Source organism: Mustela nivalis (assembly GCF_964662115.1).
Source record: "Mustela nivalis genome assembly, chromosome: 13".
Taxonomy (NCBI): domain Eukaryota; kingdom Metazoa; phylum Chordata; class Mammalia; order Carnivora; family Mustelidae; genus Mustela; species Mustela nivalis.
Genome location: NC_139032.1, coordinates 73569120 through 73592843, shown reverse-complemented (window position 1 = coordinate 73592843; position 23724 = coordinate 73569120). Strand labels below are relative to the sequence as shown.

Genomic DNA, 23724 nt, shown 5'->3' with positions numbered 1-23724 from the left:
AGCTTCAGACTCTTTCGGGCTAATAGAAATACCATTTGATAATGATCATTGGGTGCCAACCTCGAGACAAGCCATTTCCAGAGAATGAGAGGAAAAGCTAGGAACACAGTACGGGTTCCCACAGGGCAAACTCATCTTTCCTTTTTTTTTTTTTTTTTTTTTAATTTTTCAGTAATATCTATGCAGAGCATGAGGCTTGAACTCACAACGTCGAGATCAAGAGCTGCATGCCCAATGGAAGGAGCTAGCCAGGTGTCCCAAAACTCATCTTCCTGTGACTAGAAACCTTTCAGGGCTCCAGAGGGGAGATAAAAGTGACCCAGAAAACACATCTACAGATACATCTCTCCCATCCTCCCAGGAACAGAACGAGCCTTTTCCTTAAGCAGTGGTGTTTAATCACTAAAATTTTTCTGCCCCTAATGAAAGAGAAACAACCTCAGTTTAAAAGCAGGAGGCTTTTTCTCCCTCACTAATTTTAGAGGTAAGGAGAAGTGAATGAAGAAAGCAGAGTCCCTACAATGAGGCCCTCATGAAAGCTCCCAGGAGCAGAAGTCCCTTCTCCTTTCTGTCTGTATGTCCAAGGTCTCTGTCCCCAGGATTTCAAGCATCTTTCTCCGGAATAAGGTTGTCCTCTGAGGTCTAGAAAGACTCTTCACTCTGTGACTCGGAGAGTTGGTCCTCCTCATCCTCATTATCAGTGGCCTGAAGAATCCTCAGGAGCTTGAGCTCAGGGTTCCACCTTCTAGATGTATCATCCAAGAGGTCCTCTGAGCTCCTGTCTTGGGATCCCAGCACAACCCACTCCTGAGCGCTGATGTCCTTGTTAGAGGGTTCTGTCTTGGATAACTCGGGATCTAAAAGAAGACCCAGCCATTAACTGCACCTGCAGCCCTCTCCCAACAGCGACAAATGGAGGACAGAGAAGGAAGGGATACATGTCTTTAGGACCCTTCTGAGGGAAAAGAATTATGGCGTCCAGGGTGGTGAACCATCCTTGTCAACACAGGTTCAGCTCTCCCTGGCCTAAGTGACTTACTGAGGTTCCTCCACCCTAGTAACTTACCATCCTTACTGGGGAAGGAATCTAGATGATTCTCCAAGTATTCCATCTGGGGCCTCTTTGTGGAATCCTAAAATCCAATGGAGTAAGTGTAAGGAAACTTGAAACAAGACTTAAAGAAAGAAAAGATTTTCTAAGAGATGCTTCTCTTAGAAAAATTAACATCTACGACAGGACAAAATGCCACCTCCTGAGACGAAAGAGAAAAGGCTGTATCATAGATTCTTTGTCCTCCAGGCTGACCAGACAAAGCCAGAACCCATTTCCCCCCATTACCATCTGTCAACTGAAGGTAGATGGCCTCCAGATGTGGCCACCAACTATTCTTCTCAGTCCTGAATGCACATGCTGCTCCTTCTACCAAGAGATGGAGTCGGTTTTCTCTCCTCTTGAGTCTGGGCTGGTCTTGGGATTTTTTAACCAATATAATGTGGCAGAAATGACATTGTTTCAGTTCCAGCCCTCTCTCTCAAAGAAATGCTTCCATGAGATTACCACACTGTCAAGAACCCCAAGTGAGGCACAATGAAGAGACCTCATGAAAGAGAACTCAGACAATGTGGCTAACAGCCCCCCACCCCCAGCAGCCACCTGAAGGCAGCTGCATGAGTGACATCAAGCAACAGTAGAAAATCTGGCCACTCACCCTTCAGAATCTGAAGAACGACCCGCTACAGCGGTGTCAGCTTTGAGGTGGTGTGCTATACAGTAACGGAGAACTGAAACCATTCGGAATGGCTCCAGTGCTCTTACCTTTCTCAAGGTGGGTTCTTCTGACTTTGTCTGCTGTGGCTGCTTTTTGTCACTTTCTTGGCTTGGTAGAGTTCTGTGACCTAGTGAGCACAAAGTCAATTCAGTTCTCTTCTTACTGGTACTTCATATCCCACCATTGGGCTTCTAGTTGAGCCCTAGCCTGCAAGTGACTCCACATCCAGGACAAGAGAGGTTAGAGGAGGTGAAAGGCAGTTGGGCCTCTGAGTTCTCTTTGTGACTCTGTTCACCTGGGACTGTGAACACATGTATCACAGAATTAGAGATTAAGGTCAAGTGTATGTTAAAACACTTAGGAAAAACAAAACACAAAAAAGACTTAGGATTTCTCCAAGAAACTGAAGGGGCAGATATCTGTACATCAGGGAACCAAAAGAAACTCTGACCCTACATTTTCAGTTAATGAAGACTTCTCTTACCTTCTGCAACCAACCCAAATGTCCCCATACTGACCTCTGAAAATGAAACCCCTTCCTTCCAAAGGCTCTGGTTCTCTGATTCTTCTGCATCGGCTGTTTCCCCAACTAGTCCCTAAATGCATTCATCCTCTCCTTTCTCAATTTCCTTTCTCTAAATGAACATCTTCCCGGGGTGCCTGGGTGGCTCAGGCAGTTAAGAGTCTGTCTTTGATGAAGGTCATGATCTGGGATCCTGGGATCTCTTGTGCTCTCTCTCTTGCTCTCAAATAAATCAATAAAATCTGATGAGGTAGCAGTAAGCAAGGTCCACTCTGAGTAGAGCCAAAGAAGCTCCTAAGGTTTTGGGGATTCTTTCTCCCCGCCTTTCTTTTTTTTTTCTGCACTCAAACTGAGCAACATCATGGACACATGGGGGGCTCAGTCAGTTAATGTCTGTCTTTAGCTCAGGTCATGATTCCAGGATCCTGGGATTGAGTCCCACATTGGGTTTCTTGCTCACTGAGAAGCCTGCTTCTCCCTCTGCCTGCTGCTCCCTCTGCTTGCCTGAGCTCTCTCTCTGACAAATAAATAAAATCTTAAACACAAACACACACACACACACACACACACACACACACAACAAAACCTGAGCAACATCAGAGGGACCAGAATAAATATATCTGACATGGATGGAACTAGAGGGTATTATGCTGAGCAAAAAAAGTCAATCAGAGAAAGACAATTATCATATGATCTCTCCGATATGAGGAAGTTGAGAGGTAACATGGGCAGTTGGGGGGTAGGAAAGGAATAAATGAAACAAGATGGGATCAGGAGGAAGACAAACCATAAGAGACTCTTAATCTCACAAAACAAACTGAGGGTTTCTGGGGGGAAGGGGATAGGAGAGGGTGGCTGGGTTATGGACACTGTGGAGGGTATGTGCTATGGTGAGTGCTGTGAAGTGTGTTAGCCTGACAATTCACAGACCTGTACTGCTGGTGCTAATAATACATTATATGTTAATTTTAAAAATTTAAAAATTTAAAAGAAAAAGAATAAGTATATCCTTCAGCTCAGACACATGATAAAGATTCCAAAAAGGGGAGCTACCTATTCTGGTCTTCAGCATGAACACCCGAGGAAAAGGATTGCCTGTCAAGAAGTAGCCTCCTGCCTCCAGAAAGGATCTAGATACTGTGCTGATCTCAACCCGAGCCCCCAGGGACTAACTTGTGGCTGGGGTGGGGGTGGGGGGGCTGGACTCTTTTCTGCCTCATTGCTTGCTCTTCATTCTCAAACCACTCTGCCTTTCCTAAAGTAAGACCTGAGGAAAAATGACTCTGACTCCCGCTCACGGTCATCTCTCGAATGCCCACATGAAGCAGACATCTGGCCCAGCTTGCTTCCTTAGTAAATGTTTGATGGAAGGATGATGCATTGTAGCCCAGGCAAGCCAGAACATTCCGAGAAGAATTCTGAATGCCTGATGAAGGCAGGTCCCAAAATGACGGACGTGTGCGGCTTTTCCTGCCCTCAGCTACATCCTGAGATCCCATTCCTCCCGAGCCTGTATTCTCCTTACCATAGCATGGGTCATACACCACGGTACCAGAATGTTTATGCAAAATGTCCTGACTCCCCAGATCACTCTTGGATTTCTTTTTAGCCTCCTGAAACCCACATGAGAAGGAACCAAATTAGGATATTTGGAAGTGAAGAAAACATTTCAAAAAGAGTCTAAAAGAAGGAAGCTAGTGTCTGCAAGCAGACAGGAACTCTGGATCTAGAACTAGGCGGAGAACCAGGAGACTCGCACCTCATCCACTCCTTCCCATTCAGGCTGCGCCCCTGGACCCTTCCCAGCCAGACCTCCAGCCTCCCTCATGGCCTCTCTACCTGTCTCTTCGGCGGGGTTTTCACCTTCCTCTGCTGCTGCTTCTGCTGCCACTGCTGCTGCTTCTTGTGACCTGGTGACCAGAGCACCAGCTCGGTCCTCTTCTCCCTGACAGCGCCCACCCTCCCCAGGGGCTGCTTGCTGGGCCCTGCTCCTCAGTGGTGACACCCTCTCTGACAGAATCAAGCCATCTGTGGTGGGGAAGGGAGGCTGTCTCCTGAACCCACGGTTTCCCGAGTCCTGCATGGGAGCCTGTATGACTCTGACCACAGACATAACAAACTGAGACCCACACCAAGTATGAGAACTACGGGCTGACAGGACAGTAGCTGAGGACCTGGCAGCACCAGAAGACCTACCTTCTGTGTTCAGGTTGTGATATAATTTCTTTGAATGTTTAGGATATCTCAATGCTGGTCTCTGGAAGGGGAAAAAAAGAAAAAGAAGAAGAAGAAGAGCTCTACTAAAGGTATTTCCTTTTCCCAAAACAAATCCCTCAAATGCAGGTACCCACGTAGCCAACCAGCACTGTCTGAGAACCAGGTGCACGCAGCCTTATAGCAGGGGCTCTGGAGAGAGGAAACGGAGCGGGGAACAAAGAGCAGGAGAATGAGAACGTTCCTCAAACCTCTCCCTGCATGTTTGCTTTCACCTACAAATGGCCCAGCCCTTCCGTGGGGCATGGGTCCAGCATGGAAGGGTAGAGAGAAAGAAGAAAGGGTTAACCCCTCCAGACTCGAAGAGAATTGAGTTTGGAGTAACATCTAGACCTTTCTCTGAGGCTCCCTAGCTCTTACCTGCAGCGTGAGGCGGTGTACGGTTAAGAACATCTTAGCAGAAATGGCACTGTCGGGGCGACTCTTTTCCAGGGGAGCTTTCTTCTTCATCATGGCCAACTGTGTCTTCATCTCCAGAGAAGGCATGGTCTTCCCCTCATTAGGCAAGAGGCTGAAGGGGACAGAGACAGCCAGTCAGCAACAGTTCCTCCTGGAGAGCGTGGCTGACGAAAAAGGGATGAAAAGGGCTCCAAATTTGAATAAATTTCCACTCCGGGCCTGAAAAGGCCTATGCCAACAGGTGCTCATTGGGTAACACCTTTCAATTTGCCAAGGACAGGTGTTCTTATCCCTATTTTGCAAACGGTGCATTAAAGCATTAAAGATGCTAGATTACCAAAATGCACAAAACCAGGAAGCTTCAATGTGAAGCCCAAAGGCTATCTCACTCCAAGTCACATTTCCTCTTTTTTTTTTTTTTTTAAGATTTTATTTATTTATTTGACAGAGAGGGAGAAAGAGAGCACAAGCAGGGGGAGGGGCAGAAGGGAGAGGGAGAAGCAGGCTCCCCACTGAGCAGGGAGCCCGATGTGGGGCTCAATTCCAGGACTCTGGGATCAAGACCTGAGTCCAAGGTAGATGCTTAACTGACTGCACCACCCAGGCACCCCCAAGCCACATTTCCCTCCTGCCTCCCACTTATCTAAAACTCACCTAAAAAAAAAGAGCATGGGGGCACCTAGCTGGCTCAGTCAGCGTAGTATGCAACTCTAGATATCAGAGTCATGAGTTCGAACCCCACATTGAGCATAGAGCTCACTTAAAAAGAAGGAGAGGCATCTGGGTGGCTCAGTGGGTTAAGCCTCTGTCTTCGGCTCAGGTCGTGATCCCAGGATCTGGGATCGAGCCCCACATCAGGCTCTCTGCTCAGAAGGGAGTCTGCTTCCCCCTCTCTCTCTGCCTGCTTCTCTGCCTGCTTGTGAACTCCTTCTCTTTCAAATAAATAAATAAAATCTTTAAAAAAGAAGAAGGAGAAGAGAGGAATAGCAGCTACCGGAGACCCAGTAAGAGAACAGATGTATTGTTTCTATAGTGCAGGGCCTAGCACGTGATAAGCACTTGGTAAATGGCAGTGATTACTGTCGCCACTGTACATTAGTAAGTCTAAGACCTCACTGAACAAGTGGGGGAGGGGGGAAGTTTTTCTCCCCTCCGTCGGAAAGAGCATGCTACTTAGTGGCTTCTCTGCTTCAGAGAAGAGCAGGTACCCTTGCTCTCCCAATACGTACTCCTTCAGTAGATCCTGAGGTAGCATGTCAAATTGGTTCCAGAGAGGTACAGACTGTTGCTCAAGAAATTGTATGGGCGAGGGCGGAGGCACAATCATCCCTGGAGGCCCCAACTGTGTCTCTGTTTTCTGCTTTCTGGAGAGCCAACTATGTTTCTAGAAAGGAACAATGGAAATGAAGCACTCTCTTCAGTGCCACTCCTTCCCATCAACATCCCAGCTTCCCAAACGTAACCCTGGCAGGCCAAACTCCCTGTTTCCAGACCCACTCCAGCAGCAATGCTTCCTTTGCTCTGAGAAGGCCACCATATTTTCCCTCTCTGGCTCCTTACCCCATGGTTGAATTCAGATCAAACAGGCATTCATTCTTTGGGTTTTTTTTTTTTTTCCCAAAAAGGTTATTAATTCATTCACTGAGCAAAGTGAACAAATATTTGTTGGCCAACTATGTGCCAGGCATAGGGCTAGCACTGGGGATTCAGCAATGAACAAGTGGACCAAGACACTCCTCTCATGAATGTAGCTACCTCCCAGCACTGTGACTTACCCAAGGTTACATTTACCCATAAATGGTGGCAGGAGAATGAGAAACCCAAGTCCACTATAAACCCTAGTCCAGGGGCGCCTGGGTGGCTCAGTGGATTGGGCCGTTGCCTTCGACTCAGGTCATGGTCTCGGTATCCTGGGATCGAGCCCCACATCGGGCTCTCTGCTCGGCAGGGAGCCTGCTTCCCCTTCTCTCTCTCTGCCTGACTCTCTGCCTACTTGTGATCTCTCTCTCTGTCAAATAAATAAATAAATAAAATCTTTAAATAAATAAATAAATAAATAAACCCTAGTCCACTGAAGCTCTTTTTCTTTTTCTTTTTTTTTTTAAAGATTTATTTATTTATTTGATAGACAGAAATCACAAGGAGGCAGAGAGGCAGACAGAGAGAGAGGAGGAAGCAGGCTCCCTGCTGAGCAGAGAGCCCGATGCGGGGCTCGATCCCAGGACCCTGGGATCATGACCTGAGCCGAAGGCAGAGGCTTTAACCCACTGAGCCACCCAGGTGTCCCTGAAGCTCTCTTTCTATCACATGGGGAATTTGTCAAAAATTCCTCCTGCATATCCAAGGGCTTCCTCCTAACTTTTCTACAGGGAGAAAGTAGGGAAGAGAGACCCTGGATAGAAAATGCTTTGGTAATTCCTTAAAAAGGGTTTCTCTTGCAAATGTTATTCATTTAAAAAGAATGGAGGAAGGTACCTGAAAGGAAAAACAAAACAAAATTCTACAGAGTAATCCCATAAAGGTTTGACCAAAACATGGAACTTACCGTTGTAGAGATCATTCTCCTCCTCATCCAGTCCTGGCTGCGAAGAACAGGCTTCTTCTTAGCTGGACTTGAAACAAGAGCAACCACAACTTATTCCAGACATCTCACACAGAAGCACCGAGGATATTTGTGAATGATGACCATGGAGATGTCTCTCCTCTATCAAGTGCACAAAAACAGCTGTTTGGAAGCCTGGAGGAACCACCTGCCCAGAAGCTTCGAGAAACAAGGCCTGACCTCACATCTACATGAGGTTCCCTGCCATTCTCCCCTACAGTCCAGTAACTTGTTTTCATAGCATTAATCCATATTAGTAATTATATACTACCATGTGGTGATGTTTGTAAGGCCTGGATCCCCCCACACACTCTAGGTCAGGGAGCAAGTCTGGTTCTTCACTAGATTCTCACAGCTTAGCCCAGAGGAGGTGTTCAAGTATTTTTTGCTCTGTCATCTTCCCGGGTAAGAGGGCTGGAGCTCTAGCTGTCCCCTTAGACCTTCAAAGCCCCCATGAGACACCATAGAAAATGAAAGCCACGGGCTAAGGATGATGACCAGAGAGCCAGAAAGAGTTCTGGTTTCTGATGACCTTGTGGAGCTGAGGTGCTAGCTGTGACCCACCCACGTCTGGGCTTTTTTTTTATTTACATGAAAGGAAGTAAACCTTTGGGAGCTTTTTTGTTTATATAATACATATACACACACATGCATATACGCAGAAGTGTATAAAATAAGGGGGCGCCTGGGTGGCTTAGATAGCTAAGTATCTGCCTTCGGCCTGAGTCATGATCCCAAGGTCCTGGGATCAAGTCCTGCATCAGGCTCCTTGCCCCTTGGGGAGCCTGCTTCTCCCTCTGCTTCTGCCTCTCTCTCTCTCTCTCTCCGTCTCTCATGAATGAATAAATAAAATCTTATAACTAAATAAAATAAGAAGAAATTCTTAAATCACATCATATCTACATAGTCACTTAACAAGAATCCAAAAGCCTCAGCATTCACAGAAGAAAAACGAAACGCTTTCTTCCAGTGGTTCTCAGTAGGAGCAAGCCTCTGGGCCCTCACCAAATGCTCCTCCTGCTTTGTGCACAAGTTCTACACGCCATTCATCTTGTGCCACTGTTCTAGTCCTTGGGGCTGAGACCAAAGATTCAAGTGCTTCACTGAAAATGTTTTCAAGAGCTGGGGATAGCTAATAAGAGAAACTGAAAGGGGCTCCTGGGTAGCTCAGTATGTTAAGTGTCTGCCTTCAGCTCAGGTCATGATCTCAGGGTCCTGGGATCGAATGCCACATGGGGCTCCCTGCTCAGGAGAGAGTCTGCTTCTCCCTCTGCCTCTCTCCCTCCTCACTACTTGTGCCCTCTCTCACTATCTCAATCTCTCTCTCAAAAAAATAAAATCTGAAAGACAGACAGAGAGACTGGTAGGAAGCAACTGTTTCTTAGAGCTCACAAATACACAGGCGCAACCTCGCATGCTATTTCCTGCCATGGAGGATTTGATATGGAGAAGCCCCGCTGCAGGAAGCACAAATTGCATTAACTCAAACCCCAGTGGAGCAAGAGGCAAATATAAGAGACCATGACCTTCTTCTCTAGTTGGCCTCCTATTACTTGCAATGAGGTGGCTAAAAAGGAGATCACAAATGGGACCCCCACACGGGGCAAGAGGGACTTGCAGAAGGCAAGGGTGGAAGGCCCCCAAGTTCTGGACACAATACTCACCTCATGTGCCTCTCTGGTTGTTCTGGGATCCAGATTACAACCATATTTCTAACATCTTGAGGGTTGGGAAGTTGTGTCTCATTCAAATTCAGCAGTGAAAGCTAAGAGAAAGATGGAAAGCCTATGTATGGCTTGAAGGTACCAGTTCCTGATGGTATTCAGAACAGGCCTAAGAACTGAATTATCACGCTAATGAAAAAGACAAAAGGACATTTCTCATCCCCAGATTGTCCTCATAACAACTCCCCAAGAAACCAGACACGGAGAGGTACTCTGCAAGAGGGAGCATTTTAAGAGACTAGTGTCCCCTGCCTCCCTGTGACATTAGGGCAGCACTGAGGGACTCCCCACCCCATCCCCTGAAGGGGAGCTTGGGCTTTACCTAAGGGAACACTACTCATTCTGCCTCCTCCACTTCAAACACTTAGATCCCATGCAGATAACACAATACAATTTGGGAACAGGGAGGGAATTGGCAGGGACAGAAGCAAGTTTTCTGCTTTTACAGACTGTCTACAATTATAGGACTGTCTACAGGAAAGTTAAAGTCACAACACTTCTCATGCTCTGTCATTTAAGATTTCAGAACAGTGGTGCTCAAGGAAACCTTATAAATTATCTAGTCCCTACCCATGGCAGGATATAGGGAAGGGGAAAAAATAACTAATAAAAATAGGGTTGTGGAGCACTTGAGTGGCTCAGTCAGTTAAGTGCTCGAATCTTGATTTTGGCTCAAGTCATGATCTCAGGGTTTTGGGATTGAGCCCTGCTTCAGGCTCCAAGTTCCTGACCTCAGCGGGAAGTCTGTTTGAGATTCTTTCTCTCTCCCTCTCCCTCTGCCTTCCTCCATGCTTATATGTTCACTCCCCTCCCCCAATAAATAAATAGATTTTTTAAAAAATAGGGTTGCCCCATGAAAAGGAACTAATTGGCTTGGAGGAATAGGGGAGACTTCTTTGAATGGTAAATTACCCTTTTATGCTTTTTGAGTTTTGAGCCATGTACGTTCAAATAATGATCTTAAAACGAATTTAATCTAAAGAGGCCAAAGGAGAGTGAGGAGAGTGATTTGTTCATTCGTCCATTCAGACACACCTACCCTCTCTCTGTCCCTTACACTCTCCACCACGTGACAGTGAAAGGTGAAGTATCTCTTAAAACAAATAAAAGGCATCCATAAGACTGCAAAGAAGTGTACATCTCCCTTTATTGTAGGTAAGTAGAAGGGTTTTTCTTTCTAAACTCTAACTTAGCTCAGCCTCTAACTAGCTATGTGCTTTAGCAAATCACTTCCTTATCCGGGCCCCAATTTTCTCGACTGCAAGACCTGTGAGACAGACCACAGTAATGTTCTTCAGTTGCAACTCCAACTAATTCATAAATCATAGAATCAAATTTTGTGAATTGTAGCCTATATTGCTTAAATGTAGAACAGAGGGGTACCAGGGCGCCTGGGTGGCTCAGGCGGTTAAGTGTCTGACTCTTGATTTTGGCTCAGGTGATAATCTCAGGGTCACGAGATCAAGCCCCGCACTGGGCACCATGCTGAGTGTGGAGCCTTCTTAGGATTCCTTCTCCCTCTCCTCTGTCCCTCCCCTGCTCACATGCACATACTCTCTGTCCTAAAAAAAAAAAAAAAGGCAAAATAGAATAGGACAGAAAATGTAGAAAATATCAGAGTGCATTACTCATAATTAGGATAAAGATTGTTCTATGCTATTTTGTTGTAAAATGTATTTCTTACTGTAGGTCATAACTAAAAAGGCTGACAGTCATCAGAGTAGATGACCTGAAGGCCCACTTTCAGTGTCACATTCCAGCATTCTAATTTCCCCATATGATGACAGGGTTTACTTAGCAGCTGAACATGCTGTATGCAGAATATAGACAGAAAAGTCTTAACCTATGCTAAACAGGAACATATCAATCCCACCGCTATCGGGGATTTCAGGAAACAGTATAGTACATAAAGACATTAGGACAGAGACTAGCATACACTTAAGGGCCCAATGTTAGAGAGTTACCATTATCCTTATTCAGATTATAGTCATCCTGAATGTTAAACAGAGGCAAATGTTTTATTCCCATCAGTAAAGAGGAAATGCTGAAGAAGTACCTTTTTTAATCTGTGATTTACTTTAGGAGATCTATCGGGATGGTCGATTAAATCTTTGTCAGGTAAGTCCTTCCGAGGCCTAAAAAATGAGTTTCCAAGAACATGACACTGAGACACAAAAGAGCTATGGGGATGGCAGTTAGTGCTACAAGGAAAAGCCTTCTGCTTATCCACAGAAAACCTGGGGCTTAATACTTTCCAAATGAATGTAGGATCTCCCCATTTGCTTAAGTTCTGCCTGTTTGTTCTGGAATAGCTCCCAAACAGACATTGCACACTGCAAACACTTGACAACTATTTGCACCAACCTGAATGCAGGGCCTGTGCCTCTCTCTCTCCAACTACAGACAGATATGTCACCACCAAGACAAGCTGACTGAGTACCTTCGCTGTAGACGTGCAGTGTATGTTAAATAAACCAAATGTAGTTTTTTACGTACAATGGAATATTTTTCAGCCTTAATAAGGAATTTAATTCTGATATACGCTCCAATACAGATGAAACTTGAAACCATAATGCTGAGTGAAATAAGCTAGCTAGACACAAAAGGACAACTATTGTATGATTCCACTTACAGGAGTTACCTAGAATGGGCAAATTCATACAGACAGAAAGTAGAAGAGACATTAAGAGGAGCTGAGGGAGGAGGGAATGGGGAGTCACTGTTCAATGGATATGGAGTTCCTGTTTGAAATGATGAAGAAGTTCTGGAAATGGATGGTGGGAATGGTTGCACAACACTGTAATGTGTTTAATGTCCCAGAACAGTATCCTTAAAAACAATGAAAATAGTCAATTTTACATTATGGAAAAAAACCTGTCTCCTTATATTTCATATCACTTGCTACTATATTTATTTTTTTAAAACCATATTAAGTGTAGGAATAAATAAATATAGCAAAGAAATATAAGATAAAGATCCAACTCCTTAGCCTGATTTATATGCTTTTTACTCCAGCTCCCCAGACTCAGCTCTGACCACTCTCCCGTTCCTGCTTTATGTTCCATGCACAAGGAACTCTTCTCCTGGCACCTAAAGAACTTCCTCTTTCCTCCAGGCCTCGGCATATGCTCTTTCGATAGTCTAGAACTCTCCTCACAGCCACCTCCCACCTGCAAGTGCCCCTTCACCAGACTGCTCCCACTTCAATACAAAGGTTCATGTACCATCGGCACTCAGGACAGTGGCCCGGGTGAGGACTCCATCCCATGTGCTTCCACACACCTGGGCCCCCCACCCTCCATGCTCATCACATGGGACGGTTCTCGGCCTCCCCAGCAAGGCTGAAAGCCCTTTGGGGGTAAAGACTATAATCTGTTTACCACAGAGCCCAGCAAATTGTTCCCCACCAAGACACATTTGTGAATTCAATGAGAGATGACATGAGTGAAGTGATGGTCTTGGCCTTCATAGGCCCTGACTGGGAGAAGCCACCTTCTTCCCATGGTTCAAGTTGAGAGAACCAGAAAGTAGTCCTATCCTTTCCCATACTGTCTTTAGCCTAGCGGAAACCACCAAAGGCTGTTTACATCAAATGGGAGAAAAGGATCTGGTACAAGAGCCTCTAGGTGTGCCTTGCTTCCAAACCACGTGGGTTCCAACTGTTTCAAGTCTAAGTTTTCTGCAGATCCCTGTCCCTTAGCTTCTCATATCAATGCGGCTCTAACTGGATGCCTAGGCTTTGTAGGAGATTCAAAAGGAAACCACTGCTTCTGCCTTCAAGATCTTATGAATAGTTTTATACCTAAAAATAAAAGATAAGAAAATAGTGTGTGTGGACAACATGCTCAGACGACTTGCAGAGGCTGATGAAATACTCCCTGTGGTGGGCTGAACTGTGCCCCCCACATTCTTACATTGAATCCTACCCCCTCAATACCTCAGAATTTGGGGCACCTGGGTGGTGCAGTGGGTTAAAGCCTCTGCCTTTGGCTCAGGTCATGATCTCAGGGTTCTGGGATTGAGCCCCGCATCAGGCTCTCTGCTCAGCAGAGAGCCTGCTTCCCCCTCTCTCTCTGCCTGCCTCTCTGCCTACTTGTTATTTCTGTCTGTCAAATAAATAAATAAAATCTTTAAAAAAAACCCTCAGAATTTGAGTCCCATTGTATTTGGAGATAGGGTCTTTAAGGAGGTAAAGAGGGTAAAATGAAGTCATAGAGACAGGCCCTAATCCTGGTGTTCTTGTTAAAAAGAGGAAATTAAGGGATTAAGAATACACTTGTCATCATGAGCACTGAGTAATGTAGAGAATGGTTGAATCACTCTATCATATACCTGAAACTGATATTGCACTCTGTGTTAACTATATCGGAATTAAAATTTAAAATTTTATTTTTTTATTTTTTATTTTTTTATTAACATATAATGTATTATTAGCCCCAGGGGTACAGGTCTGTGAATCACCAAGTTTATACACTTCATAGCACTCACCATAGCACATACCCTCCCCAACGTCCATAACCCAACCACCCTCTCCACACCCCCTCCCCCTGGCAACCCTCAGGTTGTTTTGTGAGATTAAGAGTCTTTTATGGTTTGTCTCCCTCCCAATCCCATCTTGTTTCATTTAGTCCTTTTCTACCCCCAAACTCCCCACGTTTCTTCTCAACTTCCTCATATCAGGGAGATCATTTGATAATTGTCTTTCTCTGACTGACTTATTTCACTAAGCATAATACTCTCTAGTTCCATCCACGTTGTCACAAATGGCAAGATTTCATTTCTTTTGATGGCTGCATAGTATTCCATTGTGTATATATACCACATCTTCTTTATCCATTCATCTGTTGAAGGACATCTAGGTTCTTTCCATAGTTCGGCTACTGTGGACATTGCTGCTATAAACATTTGGGTGCACATGCCCCTTCAGATCACTACATTTGTACCCTTAGGGTAAATACCCAGTAGTATGATTGCTGTAGCTCTATTTTCAACTTTTTGAGGAACCTCCATGCTGTTTTCCAGAGTGGCTGCACTAGCTTGCATTCCCATCAACAGTGTAGGAGGGTTTAAAATTTAAAACTTTAAAAAAAAAGAAGGGGATGGGATGGTTAGGTGGCTCAGTCAGCTAAGCATCTGCCTTCCGCTCATATCATGATCCCAGGGTCCTGGGATGGAGTCCCACATTGGGCTCCTGGCTCAATGGGGAGCCTGCTTCTCCCTCTGTCTGCCATTCCCCCTGCTAGTGCGTGCGCGCTCACTCGCTCTCTCTCTCTCTCTGACATAAATGAATAAAATCTTTAAAAAAAAAAAAAAGAGGAAGGGTATCTGGGTGGCTCAATTGGTTAAGTATCCATCCACCTTTGGATCAGGTCATGATCCCAGGGTCCTAGAATGGAGCCCCACATCAACTGGGCTCCCTGCTCAGAAAGGAGTCTGCCTCTCCCTCTGCCCTTCCCCCAACTCATGCTTCTCTCTCTCCCTCTCTCAAATAAGTGAATAAAATCTTAAAAAAAAAAGGTAAAAGAGGAAATTAGGACAAAGATACACAGAAGATAGACCATGTTAAGACACGGGGAGAAAATGGCCACCTACAAGCCAAGGAGAGAGGATTCAGAAGAAAACAACTCTATCAGCACTCTAATCTTGAACTTCCAGCCCCTAGACTGAAAAAATAAATTTGTGTTGTTTAAGCCATAGAGTTGAGGGTACTTTATTACAGTGACCCTAGCAAACTAATACACCCTTATTCTAACAACTCCTACAACACAACTAATGCTTTCCTTTTGCTCTAACTGAACCACTGTTTTTTAATCCAGCTCTCTCAAAGTCTACTACATAGATAAAGGAAGTCAACCCAGAATTTTGAGATAGGAGGCTCATAAAACAAGATTCCATGATTAATTTACCTGCCTTGGAGTTTGGAGTCAAACTTAGCACCTGGACATAGTAGAGCACGCGGTCTGGTGAAGGTAAATCCTGATAAATGATGATGAGCATGTCTCTTGGCCCAGAGGCAGGAATCTGCCATGTTTACAGTGGTGAGCACTGGAAGTTTGTCTGAGAAAACAGACCAGAAGAAAATATACAATCTGTCAAAAGGAAGCCAAACACAAGGAGTTCAAGAATCTTGTAAGGGAGAAGTAGGGCTGACTAATTCACCTTCATCATGCAGAGCTGTTTTGCACGGGGGGCCCAGGATTCGAGGGTGGCCCCTCTCAATCCGGCGGATCGTGGCCCAGCATTGTGGATGCTGGCAAACAGCCAGCTGGCAGGTGGTTTCATCCCACTGGCTCTCCTCTGGCAAGTCCATAGCTATAAATTGTTTAGTACAAAAGCCATCTCGTAGCTTTCTAACCCTCTAAAGTAACAACCATACAATTAGAGTGTATTACACATCAGTCATGCAGTCCAGATCTTGATTTGAAATCAAAGCACAAAATATTTCTAGTGAACCCATATAAATAAATGATGGTCACAGGATAATTAAGAATTGGGTAACAAGCTACTCAGCCATTAAAAAGAATGAAATCTTGGGGCACCTGGGTGGCTCAGTGGGTTAAGCCTCAGGTCATGGTCTCAGGTCATGATCTCAGGGTCCTGGGATAGGCGCTCTGCTCGGCAAGAAGCCTGCTTCCCCCTCCCTCTCTGCCTGCCTCTCTGCCTACTTGTGATCTCTCTCTCTGTCAAATAAATAAATAAAATCTTTAAAAAGAATGAAATCTTGGCATTTGCAACATGGATGGAGCCAGGGGGTACAATGCTCAGTGAAATAAGTCAGTCAGAGGAAAGACAAATATAGGATTTCACTCTTGTTGCATTTAAGAAACAAAACAAACAAACAAACAAACAAAAAAGATACAGGCCAGACTCTCAACTATAGAGAACAAACTGACAGTCACCAGAGAGGACGTGGGTGGGGGGGAAGGGTGAAATAGGTGATGGGGTGAAGAATGCTTTTATTGTGGTGATCACCAAGAAATGTATAGAACTGTTGAATCACTAAGTTGTGCACCTGATACTATATGTTGACCATATTATAATTAAAATCTTTTAAGAACTGGATAACAAGCAAGTATGAAAACATCTCAGCATGAAGTAGAATAGCAAGTTTTTGGAGCAGACTAACTTCATAAAGTCTCCTGCTTGGCCATTTAGTAGCCGAGTGACCAGGGTCTTAAGCAATCTGAATTATAGGTTCCTTGCCTGCAAAATGAGGATAAGCCTATTTCACAGGATCATTACAAAGATTAGTTAATGGGGGCGCCTGAGTGGCTCAGGGGGTTAAAGCCTCTGCTTTCGGCTCGGGTCATGATCCCGGGATCCTGGGATGGAGCCCCACATCAGGCTCTCTACTTGGCAGGGAGCCTGCTTCCTCCTCTTTGTCTGTCTGCCTCTCCACCTACTTGTGATCTCTGTCAAATAAATAAATAAAATCTTTAAAAAGAAAACCAAACAAAGATTAGTTAATGAATATTAAAAGGTCTGGCATATAGTTCAAAATAAGTATTAGCACCATTTTCCTTTTCCCCTTCATTAATCATTAGGGAGAACATATTACCATCTCCAAATCAGAACTAATATAATCACAGCATTTAAGATGGCTTTAGATAGCTCACGCCTTTGGAAAACATACTTCATTTTTCAATACACTCCAATTCTCACACAGGCAGCTAAAATACCCACCAGAAATGAATGGCTTTGCTCCAACAGTAGATCAGTAGACTTACGCTGACATTAGAGGCCTCTGGCTTTTCATCTACTGGCTGTATGGCTGCAGGCAAGTGATATCCCCTCTCTCAGCTCGTTTCCACAAATAAAGAGGGGACAGGAAATCCCTAAGTAGAATTGTAGAAGCATTAAGAGAAATAATGTACTTTCATGTATAAAATATGGTAGGGGTGGGATGCCTGGATGGCTCAGTGGGTTAAAGCCTCTGCCTTCGGCTCAGGTTGTGGTCCCAGGGTCCTGGGATCGAGCCCCGTGTCCGGCTCGGTGGGGAGCCTGCTCCCCCCCCAACCCCCCCCCCCCCGCCTACTTGTGATCTCTGTCAAATAAATAAATAAAATCTTTTAAAAAATGATAGGGGCTCAATAGTATCATCTTTGTCTCCCTAGAAATAGTTTAGGCAATCCCTACCACCTGCTCCTTAATGCAATTATTACAAAGTTGGGAGGGGAGAAAAGATAAAAGATGGACATCAGATTCCCTTTTTAAGGACAGTATCCATTTCTTCTTCCTTTTATTCAACACATTTATTGACTACCACATGAGATGTGACCTGTTGCAGGCATAGAGAACAGTAATGACCAAAGTAAGTCCCTTTTCTAAACAGCTTATAAATTAGACTAGAGATAACAAACTACTGGTATGGCACCACACCTACCCTGTGACTTGTTTTGTTTGGCCTGCATTTTCAGCTCTTTTTTTTAAAGTGGAAATAGTCCATGTTCAGATTTCTGGTTCTTCTTAAAGATAAAAATATTTGACAATGCAGGGGTCCCAATTCCAACTAGACAGCAATTGGATAGAGGGGAGTCTCTCCTGGTATCTTTTTTTAAAAAATTTTATTTATTTATTTATTTGACAGACAGAGATCACAAGTAGGCAGAGAGGCAGGCAGAGAGAGAGAGGGAAGCAGGCTCCCCGCTGAGCAAAGAGCCCATGCAGGGCTTGATCCCAGGACCCTGAGATCATGACCTGAGCCGAAGGCAGAGGCTTAACACACTGAGCCACCCAGGTGCCCTCTCCTGGTATCTTTAAACCAGACCTGTTTTCTCCAGATGGAGAGTTCCCCCCAAACCCTATAATCGCTAACTAATGCAGTTTCAGTTGCCGTTTATCACCGTGTTTGCTTTTGTTTTTCTCCTAATAGGGAAGAATTTGTACTCATGTCTCCTGTCAAAAGCTGGAAAATTGGGATGTCTGATTGGCTCAAACGGTAAAGCTTGTGACCTTGTTCTCTGGTCATGAATTCCAGCCCTACCTTGCCTGTAGAACTACTCAAAATAAGTAAATACTTAAAACAACAACAACAACAACAACAACAACAAAGGGCAGGAAATTGGCGCTGGAGTGCCTCGGGTCATGCGCCCACGGTCCTGGGATACAGTGCCACGTGGGGTTCCCTGCTCCACAGGAAGCCTGCTTCTCTCCCACTCTGCCTGCTTGGGTTCTCTCTCTCTCTCTCTGTCAAATAAATAAACAAAAATCTTAAATAATAAAAATAAAAAGCAGGAAAGTTAAGGGTGATAAGAGACAGCATGTTTCAAGAAAAAAAGCATTCATGCTCAGTGGGATAGAGGACAATTTTCTACCCACATACATGAAAATGATACAGCTGCAAAGCCACTGAAAAACCATGCTAATGCTTTTGACTGAGATGTATGATGCATTAAGCCAACGAACTAAAAAACAATTTTAACAGGGTTTGCATTTTAATGGAATGCAATGTCGCGTTATCCTTACAACCGGCTGCTTGCTGCCCTTTTGCTACCTGACCAGCCCGAACTGAGGCCCGAGGTCTAGTCATGCCCATTCCTGTCACCAGCATTAGCGCTGTACTGGCAAAGGAGTCTGCGTTAACCATTCTAGGCGACAATTATCCTTAATGCGACTATTACGAAGTTGGGAGGTGTGAAAAGATTAAACATGGACGTCAGTTCCCGCAGAACTGAAAAAAGATACCCGCTTCGTTCCAGAAGAGTGAAGTGAAAGAGTTCGGCCTCGGCGGGCAGCGCCAGCAAGGGCCACGCCAAACTGCGGGAAAGCCAAACCCACTAGGAAAACGAGACCCCCTCGGGCCGCCTGAGAGAGGTGGTGGGATCCCGCCCCTGCTCTACGTTGGAAGGGGCTCCGCCCCGTCCGCTCAGTCCACGCCTTCGTCTCCCACGCTAGCCGCCAGGCAAGGGCCGTTGCCAGGCAGCGGCGCAGAGCACTGTGGGGAAGGGACGGGAGCTCCAGTGAGCCATACTTGAGCTGCTGCGACGTCTCCAGACGTGGTGAAGGCAAGAAGCGAGGAAACGAGCTTGGGAAGGGACGCTCGCTGGGTCCCCGTGGGATCGGACGGAAGCCCGGGAGGGCCAAAACCGTTGCGACGTGGAAAGTTTGGATGCATGGACGACTCGAGGCGGAGGCGGGGCTGGGTGAAGAAGGCGGCTGTGGCGCGCGGGGCATTATGGGACACAGTGGGGGCGACGTGGGGCGGGACGGAAGCCGGTTTGGATCAGACTGTGGCGACGCGGGAAGTCCGGACGCCGTGGCGGCCTGAGGAAGCGGCTTGAGACGGAGGCGCGGGCCTCGGCGCCGTCGGCAATGGCGGAGAGGCCCGAGGACCTAAACCTGCCCAATGCCGTCATCACGAGGATCATCAAGGAAGCGGTGGGCAGCTCTGGCTGGCGGATGGGCCAGGGGCGGCCGGGCGGGCTGCTGGGGAAGCAGGTCTTGGGCTGGTAGTTTTACTCACCCACGCTCTTTTCCCAGCTCCCGGACGGTGTCAACATTTCCAAGGAGGCCCGCAGCGCCATCTCCCGCGCCGCCAGCGTCTTCGTGCTGTACGCCACTTCCTGGTGAGGCGGGCTGAGCGAGCCAGAGCTTAGCTGGGCCGGGGGCAGAAGGGAGCCGCAGAGACCCCCCTGGCCTGGAATCCCTCACACCCCAACAGTTGTGCTCTACCTCAGTGCGGAGGGTTCTCTGGTGCCCGCTTCCCACCCCTTACAGGACAAGAGTGGGTCTGACAGGCCCCCGACGGCCTTCCATCTTTTTTTTTTTTTTTTTTCAGCGCCAACAACTTCGCGATGAAAGGGAAACGCAAGACCCTGAATGCCAGTGACGTGCTCTCGGCCATGGAAGAGATGGAGTTCCAGCGGTTCGTTACCCCGTTGAAAGAAGCTCTGGAAGGTAATGACCCTTTCCTGTGTAGAGCCGAGTAAAAGATGTCCATCCTTTGTGACCTGCTCACCTGGCCCTGAGTCTTCTCAGCTTGCATCCCTGTAAGAACAGGAAGCAAGGACTGCATGTGACTCAGGATCCGTTCAGGTGGTGCCGCCTCAGATCTGATCTGTGATGCTGAGCAGGTTATGTGCCCCTTCTCTGCCCCAGCCTTTCGGTGGCGTTAGCTGCTGTGGTCGGTTGGGTTCGGCCCTGCCTCCTCACCCCCACCTTCCTCCTCGCAGCCTACAGGAGAGAGCAGAAAGGCAAAAAGGAAGCTTCAGAGCAAAAGAAGAAGGACAAAGACAAGAAAACAGATGCAGAAGAGCAAGACAAGAGCAGGGATGAGGACAACGAGGAAGACGAGGAAAGGCTGGAAGAAGAGGAACAGAATGAAGAGGAGGAAGTGGACAACTAATGGGACGGGAAGACTGTGGCACCTTGGAAGGTACCACCCAGAAATGTGGTACGTTTGTGAGAAGCTTTTCCCCGCTGGGAAGAGTAATCTCAGCCAGAAAAGCCTGAGAAGATCAAAATAAAAACTGACTAAAATTATCAAAACCAGCGCTTCCATCAGAGTAGTGGAATCCCATTTTGCCGAATCCGTCTGAAGGTAATGACTTTTGGCAAGAGGGATTCTGAATGGCTAATTTGATTAGTCAGTTTGATCTCTTTTGTTTACTTATGGTTAGGCGGTTTTTGATCCCCAGTTCCCTTCCTAACGTCCCCCCAAAAAGGAGTAACGACTTCCATGCCGCCTTCTGTGTCCCAGATCACGGAGGTAGTCAAAGCTCAAAAAGTTGGGGCTTTGAGCATGCTCAGCCTGTTTTGATTGTACAACATTTGGCAATACTGGCTTATTAAAGTGGTCAGAATGTGTTTAGCTTTAGGAAACTACTAAAAGGTTACGGGAGAAGAATGAAATCTGTTGTCTCTTCACTTGACAGGAATATTAATTGAATTTTTATTTCTCCAGACCCACTTGGCTCGGAGCTCCTCTATCATGCCTGATAGGCATTTGACCTGCTGGGGTGGCCGTGCTCTGGACACATATGCTTTTAAATCAGCCGTGTAGAACGGAATTAGTCAAGCAAGTGTGCCAATATCTTACTTTTACCACAAAACAAAACAAAACAAAAGATGGCTTAGTCTTAGGTGCACCTCACTGCCTACCACTGTATGACTTTAGGATTTATGGTCACCTCCTGGAAGGTATAAAATTCCAGACTTTCTCTTGTAGTCCATTTCCCAGGCTTGTGGCTCTCGTTTTTCATTCTTCCAATTCATGACGAATTTCAAACTTTATTTCTTCTACGCACAACTTTCTCCCTCTGTGCTTCTCCTTTCCTGTCTCTCTTATGCCTCTCCTCTGTTCCCAGTTCCCACTTTCTCTCTCCCTCCGTTTCTCACGTCTGCCAACCCAGGAACTTGATAAACTGCTTAACGTCCCAAAGTGCAGAAATCTGATGGTGCTCAGGAATCTAATCCTCACCGCAAAAAAACCATCCTGTTTAACTGCTTCTGAAGTGACTCTGTTGACCTTTCTTCTAGTTGTTTTTTTTCTTTCTCTTGATATTTGGTGCTCCGAGCACTTTTTTGTTTGTCTCTAAGTTGAGCGCTTGGAGGGTGACAGTCAAATGTGTGTAGTTTGACACTGTTAATTTGTTAAATGAATACAGTCAAAACTTTGTTGACAAATGAGTGAAGAATGTTGAGGAAAATTATGCTTTGTACAAATAAAGAACATTCTTGTTAAAAGTAATGACTCCTGTTTCATCCTGCTTGTTTATGGTAGGCATCTGGGGAGGATGCACTGATCATCCCTGTATATAGTTTTCAGAATGTGGACTGGGCCAGATCTTTGGAAATATGGGATCCTGCGTTGCCTTGGATGACCAGCAGATGCCGCTCTTCACACACAGCAAGAGCTTTCCATGGCTCTGCTGGGCACTCTGTTGCGTTACTAGTTGCTCTATGACTCAACGTTTATTGAGTACCTACTATGTGTCTGAACTGTTCTAAATGCTTTCAAGTATGAACTCTGAAATCCTATCAAGGAGAACTACCTTTACCTTCATGATGTCAACTACAATGCTGTATTACCTCTAATCTACAAAGCTTTTTCAAATCATGAATTTATAAATAACATTTCATACAGTTGCAACCCCAGTAGTCATTAGATCTGGTGGCTTTTCCCTTCTCCACAACAGAAACATCCATTCTTAATTCCCATAAGCACCACTCAGCTAAGCTCTCAAGTCCCATCTCAACTCCTGTGGCTTCCTTTGAACTGTTTCTTACTACATCTCTGCTTGCCCCAGCTTCCTCTGTGTACCATTTGCCACGCAGATCTTCCCGGAACTTTGCTATATTCTAGTCCCTCACTGCTTCCCATTAAATCCATACTTAGACCCGGTATGCAAAACCTGTCTCAGGAGGCTTGCCTTCTCACCTACTCCAGTCTGTTTCTACTTCATTGTAAGCTTCCTGTCAATGAATCCCAAAAGAACTCTCCCTCCATATGGCTTTACGTCTTCCCAAACTTTGTCTACCTCAGAAAATCAGGTTTCCTGAGAGTGGGAAGTACGACTTAAAACTACAAAATTTAGGGGCGCCTGGGTGGCTCAGTGGGTTAAGCCGCTGCCTTCGGCTCAGGTCATGATCTCAGGGTCCTGGGATCGAGTCCCACATCGGGCTCTCTGCTCAGCGGGGGGCCTGCTTCCCTCTCTCTCTCTGCCTACTTGTGATTTCTTTCTGTCAAATAAATACATAAAATCTTTAAAAAAAAAAAAAAAACTACAAAATTTAGGAGGTGCCCGGCTGGTTAAGTTGGTGAAAACTGTGAGTCTTGACCTTGAGGTGGTAAAAACAAACAAAAACTGGGAAGAATCTGAGGTTATCAACAAGTCTTTCCCAAGCATACCTTTATCTTTCCTATAGTGGTATCTGAAGTTTTGAAGGTTGCCTACTAGGTTAAGGCAAAAATACCATCTTTTATAAGCCACAGCCCTTCAGGCCTAGAGATTCTAATCTGGATTCGGAGAGTGGGAAGGTTACCATTTTTACCCATGCAAAATTATGTTTGCAGGGGCATCTGACTGGTTCAGCAAAGCATGCAACTCTTGATCTTGATGTAAGTTTGAGCCCCATGTTGGGTATAAAGATTACTTAGCAAAAAAAAAAAAAAAAAAAAAATTTAACTGGGGCACCTGGGTGGCTCAGTTGGTTAAGCACCCAACTTCGGCTTAGATCATGATCTCAGTGTCCTGGGATCCAGCCCTGTATGGGGTTCCCCACTTGGTGGGGAGTCTGCTTCTTCCCCTCCCTCTGCCACTCCCCCAAATTGTGCACATGTATTCCTTCTCACTCACTCAAATGAATAAATAAAATCTTCTTAAAAAGAAATTACTTTTGGAGCGTAATCCTATTCTTGCTGATGAGAGACTGAGGCTCATCAGGGAGAAGTGACTTGCTCAAGATCTTACCACTAACTTATGAAAGCCAGGA

The 23724-nt window shown here is 45.7% G+C and overlaps 2 protein-coding genes across 8 annotated transcripts; one reads left to right on the top strand and one right to left on the bottom strand.

Annotated features, from left to right (window-relative positions):
* Positions 1-381: 381 nt before the first annotated feature.
* LOC309847134 (uncharacterized protein C9orf43 homolog) lies at positions 382-19464 on the bottom strand (the record flags this gene model as incomplete). Of its 7 annotated transcripts, none has more annotated exons than XM_082696999.1 (15): positions 382-857; positions 1067-1133; positions 1817-1896; positions 3818-3905; positions 4132-4202; positions 4489-4549; positions 4927-5077; positions 6195-6349; positions 7511-7577; positions 9232-9332; positions 11348-11426; positions 15198-15348; positions 15451-15649; positions 16975-17126; positions 18976-19080. In XM_082696999.1, 13 exons carry the CDS (start codon positions 15599-15601, stop codon positions 643-645), a joined length of 1437 nt encoding a protein of 478 aa, XP_082553125.1. In that variant the 3' UTR covers positions 382-642. The 7 variants fall into 7 exon arrangements, with proteins under 7 accessions (XP_082553125.1, XP_082553126.1, XP_082553127.1 ...); XM_082697000.1 differs by having other exon boundaries at positions 15451-15603; XM_082697001.1 differs by lacking the exon at positions 18976-19080 and adding an exon at positions 17675-17826.
* Positions 19038-21979, top strand: POLE3 (DNA polymerase epsilon 3, accessory subunit). Its single transcript, XM_082697032.1, has 4 exons — positions 19038-19668; positions 19771-19856; positions 20069-20187; positions 20463-21979. Exons 1-4 carry the CDS (start codon positions 19603-19605, stop codon positions 20633-20635), a joined length of 444 nt encoding a protein of 147 aa, XP_082553158.1. The 5' UTR covers positions 19038-19602; the 3' UTR covers positions 20636-21979.
* The last annotated feature ends 1745 nt before the right edge of the window (positions 21980-23724 follow it).

Bases quoted from the DNA above. Each gene is read 5' to 3' on its own strand.
- POLE3 (XM_082697032.1), top strand. From the start codon at position 19,603: ATGGCGGAGAGGCCCGAGGACCTAAACCTGCCCAATGCCGTCATCACG. The intron at 19,857-20,068 runs GTGAGGCGGGCT...TTTTTTTTTCAG, and splicing joins GTGCTGTACGCCACTTCCTG to CGCCAACAACTTCGCGATGA. The intron at 20,188-20,462 runs GTAATGACCCTT...TCCTCCTCGCAG, and splicing joins GTTGAAAGAAGCTCTGGAAG to CCTACAGGAGAGAGCAGAAA.